This window comes from Dasypus novemcinctus, chromosome 15 (genome assembly GCF_030445035.2).
Source record: "Dasypus novemcinctus isolate mDasNov1 chromosome 15, mDasNov1.1.hap2, whole genome shotgun sequence".
Lineage (NCBI taxonomy): Eukaryota > Metazoa > Chordata > Mammalia > Cingulata > Dasypodidae > Dasypus > Dasypus novemcinctus.
In genome coordinates, this window is record NC_080687.1 from 40,677,500 (window position 1) to 40,684,904 (window position 7,405).

Below are 7,405 nucleotides of genomic sequence, written 5' to 3' on the forward strand. Positions count from 1 at the left end.
TTCAAACCCCGGGCCTCCTTGACCCGTGTGGCGCTGGCACACGCGCAGCGCTGATGCGCACAAGGAGTGCCCTGCCATGCAGGGGTGTTCCCTGCGTAGGGGAGCCCCATGCGCAAGAAGTGCTCCCCATAAGGAGAGCCGCCGAGTGTGAAAGAAAGTTCGGCCTGCCCAGGAATGGCACTGCACACACAGAGAGCTGACGCAGCAAGATGATGCAACAAAAAGAGACACAGATTCCCGTGCCGCTGACAACAACAGAAACGGACAAAAGAACTCGCAGCGAATGAACACAGAGAACAGACAACCAGGGGCAGATGGGGGAAGAGGAGAGAAATAAATAAAATGAATCTTAAAAAAAAAAGTGCATGCTCTTTGTTTTTGAAACAAAAGATTACAGCACAGCATGCAGATTCTATGCTGGTATATTAACAACACTTGAATTGCAGAGAAATGGTGTTAAATGGCTAAGTGTTAAATTATAAAAGAAAATGAATACTGTGAACCCAAATACACAAAATAATAAAATCCCAAAACCCTTTATAAATTTATAAAGTATACCAAATTTACAAAAGGAAACATATGCACAAGGTGTAAAAAGACAATATTAAAAATATTTTACATATAAACATATTTTGCTCTTATAATCTGATAGCAAATTACTCCGATTTAAGATTATGAGTGCAGCATTTTCAGTGCTTTTATATGTCTTGTTCGCTTATTTTTAAAAACTTATGAAGTGTTTTTGGAATTTAAATAATCTAATGTTTTATGACATCAGTGAAGGAAACACAAAGAAAGATTAAAAAATAACTTTCCATTAATGTGGGGGAATGAGTCAAGCAACATTCAACACTAAAGAATTTCTCAAATCTGCTAGTCTTTACATAGATGATAGCAGCAGTAACGTTTTAAATAGGAGTTACACATATTTAATGGGCTCATTACCAAGTAAGTGAAAGGTTGTTAATTTTTAAGTCTCATTAATGGCTAGGAAATGTACAGGTAAGAATCACTTTAAAATACATGGTACTATTATACTGCCATGAATTTAAAGACACACTTTTTTGTTTCAATGCACCTAGGTTTCTAAATAGTAACATACCACAAATAAGGTAACCACCATATACAAGTTAGAGAAATCATGTTTCCTTAGGACTTGGGTTTTGTTATTGGCAAAATAATTGGTCAAATACATAGAAAATGATACATACCTATATACCAAAAAACTATATACCTATATATCTATATACATATTACTAGTACTTAAATGTTTCTGGCCCAAAACTTAACAAAACAATGCTTGTTCCTCAAAATTCCTGTTTCCTGAGATCTTCTGTTCCACAATTGTACAGAATATCCCAGCACTCTACAGAGTAGGAAAAACAGGAACATAGAAGCAGAAACAACAGCAAGAAGTTTCATACATTATGGTCCTATATATAAATAACTCTACCCTAAAGAGTTGTAATTAAATCATAGCATTTTAGGACTATAAAGAACCTTAGAAAAAGCTAGTCCAACTTCCTTGTTCAGATATATAAATGAGGCTCAAAAGATATTAAATGCCAAGAAGTTGTTACAAGTTACTAGCACTGATTCTTAGTTTAGTGGTCTTTCCATTATATCACATTGTTTCCATATATATATATACACACACACACCCATTCCATGAATGCAGGTGTATGACAGATATAAAAATTATGTTTTTTGCAAGGGTATACAGTATAATATTGCCATGTGATATAAGAAAACATAGTTTCTATTGGAGAAAGAAAAGTTTTTGAGGTGCCAACTACAAAGCAAACAACTTACCAATAAAAAAAAGAACAAAACCAAAAAACCTTTAGCAATAAGCTTCTAAGCTATATGAAAATTCATCTCAAAAACACATAATACTTCACTAGGCACCAGGATACCATATATCCTCATTCTCATAGTACCATGTAAACAACATTCATAGTACTTATCACAACTGCAATTTCACACTTATTTACATTAATTTCATTCCTGTCACTAGCCTGTAAGTTTCCTAAGAACTGAGCAACTGTCAGTATTTTGGTTACTGATATATCACAGTGCTTATTAGCACAGTACTTCAAACGTTGGAAAAGCTCAGTGAATGAACGAGTGAATGAACAGACCAGAAAAAGCCCTCATGTTTTCACTAATTGATTTTTTAACAATTTAAATAAAAAGTAAAGCGGCAACTATGTTAAATGCTGTGTAGGAAAACAAAAGTCTATAAAAACTCCTGTTTTAGCTTAGTGGAGGTTAGGAGGGAGGAGCAGAGATAAAAACCTGGGCAGAAGCCCATGGAAGTTTTGAAATAAAATGAGTGTTCTAAATAGAGTGAGATGGGAGGTGGGCAATGGTACGAGATGAGACTAGAAGGATAAGCAGAGGCCAGACAATACTGGCTTTGTTAATCAGGTTAATTAGGCCTGTCTTTGTCTAAAAACAATTAAAATATTTTAAGTGTGTGGTAAAGAAGTGAAAGTAACATGATCAAATCTGCTCTTTAGAAAGATCACTCTGGTTATACAGGGGAACCAGTGTGGCTGTAGAGTGACAAGGTAGGAGTTCATTGCAATAATTCAAGCAAGAGATGGTAGGTTGAAATAATGTGGTGGTAGGGATAAAGAGAGAAATACAATACAATTGTACTATAATTGGATACAATAGCTTCAGGACTTACTGATAGATTTGAAGAGGGTAGAAAGGTCAAAGACTGATATTACTAATTACTGAATGGATGATGGTACCAGTTCCTGAAACAGTAAACACTGAAAGAAGATCAAATTTGGATGGGAAGGATAAGTTGTTTTGGACATTACAAGAACTGGGAATTGAAGGCCAAATATTTTCATACACATGCAGAACAATTAGATGAGCAAATTGGCGTAGAAAGGAAAAGATAACTAGTAAGGAACATTTGTACAAATTTCCCAGATAACTTCTCAAGTTTAAGGTTGAGGTAAGTAGCATGTAACTAACTGTCTCTTTGATATCTGAATCTAATCATTTAGACTTCTTCAACATATTATCAATGTCGTCCCACAAATCTGGATAAAAGCTCCCCACAATGGCTGGCAACAATCAGGGATCTTTTATCCCTGCTTTGGCTAACTGCCTAATGAGGTAACTAGCCAGCTGCTAAGAGCAGGGATGTTTAGAGTAGATGTTCAGAAATGAGAGTGTTTTATTTGACCAAAGTAAATGAAGAATAAGAGATTCATCCACATGCAAAGCATGGTAGGGGAGATGTATGGAAGAAAAGGGGAAGAGGGGTAGTTCCTATTTTTTTCTCTTGGATGCTTCAAATTCCCAATGTCTCCTACAACCAATTAATTTCTAAGGAGGCATATGGGTAGATTGGCACAGGCTCGTTTCTATATTATAAAAGATTTACACTAATGCTGGATGGTTGACATCCTATTAGTTTTGATGAGAATGGAAAAACTCAAGGTTCAAACAACTATATTAGTTTTTGAAAGTAGAACCTCTCTAAAAGCAAACAGAGTTTTAAAAATGATGTGATGGTAGTAGATCTCAAAATGACATATTTTGCCACTAAATGACTAGATCTCGTGTTCCAATGGGCCTATTGCAAAACAGCATCCCTTAAGCTAAATTATACAATGAACTGAGATAATATATATGTAAGTACTTAGGCCAGTGTTGGCATATAATGAATATTCAACAAATGTTATAATTCACTCTATGTTGTCATTGGTGAAAATATATCTGCTATTTTGATGAATGTGACCTGTGAAAGAGTCTGAATGTAGGAAAGTACTCCTTTATAAATTATCTGGGGAAGTGGATGTGGCTCAAGCAATTGAGCTCCCACCTACCACATGGGGGGGTCCATAGTTCAGTTCCCGGTGCCTCCCAAAGAAGACTGAGCTGGCGCAACAGGTGCCACCCGCAAGCTGATGGAACAAGATGACGCAACAAGAGACACAAGAAGAAAAACATAATGAGAGACACAACAAAACAGGGAACAGAGATGGCTTAAGTGATTAGGCACCTCCTTCCCACATCAGAGGTCCTGGGTTCAGTTCTCGGTGCCTCCTAAAGAAACAAGGAAAATGAACAGACACAGCAAGTACAAACAAGGGGAAATAAACAAATAAAATAAATAAATAATCTGAATATTTTTTCAAGAATTTTGAATGATGGCATAAGGGAGGAAGGCATTTTATCTTTTGGTCAAAGAAAACAGTACTTTCCTTAAACCTCTTAAAATATACCAAAGTGACACCACAGTGTGATGTGTGCTGTGTCATAACAGCACATAAAATGTCTTGATAAGTAAATACTATACTTCAACACTGAGGAGGAAAAACATATCTAATGATAAAAAAAAAGGATATACTCACTTGTCAACTGAGCTTTGGATAATTTTTCACTACAACTATAGTCAGGACTGCTTTCCTGTAGCTTTAGCCATTCCTGGGCCTGGAACAGGTAGAGTTTAGCTTCTTTTCCAACTGCTGCTGCTATGTTGTTGATTCTGACACACAGAAGAGCATGGTCACCTTGACATTAAAACAAAAATTATTGACCAGATTTGTCTCCTATGGAACTAAGATGGTAGGACAGTTCTTTAACACCTCTATTTATAAAATGGGAATTTTAAAAGTACATTTTTTCTTAAAGCTCTCTTGAACAGATAAATCACATCAGAATGAAAATCATATTCAGATGCAAGTGATTATTCAAATTATTCAAATGAATATAATAAACATTTCACTGAATAAATAGCAACATCTGCAGTATCTAGATATCACTGTAATAGGATTTTTGTCTCATGTTATAACTACTCTATGTCTTGAACATTTGTTCATTAGCTGTTTACACAAATTTCCTGTTAAAATTTCTTTTGTCTTTCTTAATATAACATGGCTCTTAATAGTCAGTTATGCTTTTAAGATAAATATAAGCAGCTAAAAGAAAGAAAGTTTAAAAAAAAATGAATTTGGGGTAGACATTTTATAACTGATAAATTTTTGGTACCTATGACTTTTATAAAAGACCTTTTTGAAAACATGTGTTGTGAAATATAGAATGAGCTTGACTGCACACACCAACTACAAATAATGCCCACAAAAGAAAGGGCAAAAAATCATCACTTTTGGCGAAAGGGACCCTGGGTTAGGAGAGGTGAGGCAGCAGACTGTTATTTTCATTTTTCATTTTAAGATCCTCTGTTCTTCTGTGCATGTTTTACTTCTGTTATTGTAATTATCACTGTGAATCAATATTTTAAATAAATTTAAATGTAGAGAATGCATTAAAAGATGTCATCTCTTACATCAATTAATTATAATTAATTATATATTATCAACAGTCTTAAAAGTGGTATGTGGGAGTGGAAGTAGCTTAAGTGGCTGAACACCTGAGAGTAGATGCAGCCCAGTAGGTAAGTGCTGCTTCCCATGTAGGAGGTCCTGGGTTCAATCCTTAGCACCTTCTAAGAAAAAAAGTGGTATGGATGATAAGGCCATATTACCATCTTACAGTGCATTCTGAGTTAGATTTATCCCAGTATAGTTTTATTACTATATTACTAAATCCAAAGTCACTAAACATTGGTAATAATTATATATACAGAAAAAGGGAGGGAGGGAAGGAGAAAGAATATACTTAGAATTCCCTTATTACCCAATCTTTCTTGAGAAAACTAGATTTAGTACATGTGTTTCACCATATGTTTACCAGGTAATCATTATGAAATATCGAGATTGTCCAAGTCACTCTCTGGGTCATGAGTAATAACCCCTATCACTGCTACTACACATCCCAGATTTTCCAGCACTACACATATTGAGTTAGTTTGGTAACATTATTTTCTGTGTCAATACTCAAAGAATAATTACAGCAGTTGACCAAAAAACTAAAAATGTAACAAATTAAAAAATAAAACTTTTTCCAGGGCTTAATCTTTGTTCATCCAAGGTATATTCCACTTTGGATTTTGGAAAACTGGGCTGCATCTACTTTTCTTAACCATCTTAAAAAATTCTGACTGAAAAAAATAAATCAAGTTCCCCTCCCTTAACACCACCACTATTCTGGATTTTTGATAAGTAATTTTGATAAGTAATTTTTTCCCCCTCACCAAAATAGGTTCTGGTTTCTATTACCTTATCCTCAGAATCTTTTCTAGACCAATATTCTGATCTTCAAGGTTGCATCTTTTAATTCTAAAGAATGAATGAATGAATGAACTAAGGATCCTAACCTCATCAAAGCAAATAATTATTTGAAATACAGTACTAGTCAAATTAAGAGGCCTCAAGAGGGTGCACCAAGAAAACCACTTAAATTTTGAGGGTGTAAATAAAGTAAAAATAGGAATAAATTGCAGGTTCACTCGCTGAAGAAATAATTACTGATTTCTAATGAAGACCAGAAGGTAAGGATCAAACGCAGCTCTGGTATCAGTAGGGCCACTGAGGCTAAAAATTACCACGCTTCCCGGACACCCCCTACACATATTTCTCTCAATGTAATGCTAGGCCTCATGGTCCACAGTAATCTACTCCACTAGTAGCTGAATAACCTGTTCTGGCAACAGGCAACTACATTATCAGATGTTACGCTTGGTTTCCAAAACCGCTCTGCTGCAAGCAGGTTTTATAAAATTGATCTGAAAAATAAAAAAGCAAAGAAACCTAAGTTCCTTGGCTTAAATTCATAGGTGACTACAATGCCTTAGGGTATCACCAGGCTGAGACAGGGACACACGTTGCTTCTTTGAGGGAAACATCTCAGAAGATGGAACAGACCAGTCCTTTCTATATTCGTTTGTATGGAGAGTATGAAGAAATGTCCCTTCAGGTGCAGGATACAATTCCTAAGCGGGAGAAGTTGCTGACGAGGTCTGGAAAGCAGCAAGTGTGGGGCTGGCAATCACGCATCCCCACGATTCCGGGGAGCTGCGGGGGGGGGGGAGGGGGGCCAACAGCCAGGGGCGCTGAAGTCCGGGTGAGGCTGGGCAGCCTCGCAGTACAGGGCGGGGAGGGGCCGGGCGCGCCGGGTCCAGGCCCCGCCGCCCGAGGCGGGGAGGCGCGGACCGCGGGCCTGGCGGGCGGCAGGGGTCCACGCGCCCCCATCCCTCTCCCCGCCCCCGGACCTACCGTGGAACTCGAAGCGGCCGATGCTCTGGCCGGGAGCGTCTCGGGCCGCGGCGCTGCTGAAGCTGCCGCGCAGGGTTTTACCCTGGCAGCCCTGCGGCCACCAGCAGCACGTGAGGGCCACCGCCAGCAGCCGCAGCCCCCGCATCCCGGCCTGCCGCTCCGCACCAGCACCCCTGCCCCAAGCGCCTCGGGCCTCCAGCCCCACGTCGGCAGCGGTGGGGGAGGGGAGGTAGGGTGGCAGTGGGCGGGGCCCCGCGCCG

The 7,405-nt window shown here is 38.4% G+C and overlaps 1 protein-coding gene across 2 annotated transcripts in view; it reads right to left on the bottom strand.

Moving 5' to 3' along the window:
- GPR180 (G protein-coupled receptor 180) overlaps positions 1 to 7,405 on the bottom strand; it is a 35,117-nt gene extending 27,712 nt beyond the window's left edge. For both annotated transcript variants that reach the window (XM_058276504.1, XM_004457719.4), the window contains exons 1-2: positions 7,146 to 7,405; positions 4,383 to 4,541 (exon numbers count right to left, since the gene is read on the bottom strand). In XM_058276504.1, coding sequence (XP_058132487.1) covers positions 4,383 to 4,541; positions 7,146 to 7,290 — 304 coding nt within the window. In that variant the 5' untranslated portion in view covers positions 7,291 to 7,405. The remainder of the gene's footprint in view (positions 1 to 4,382; positions 4,542 to 7,145) is intronic.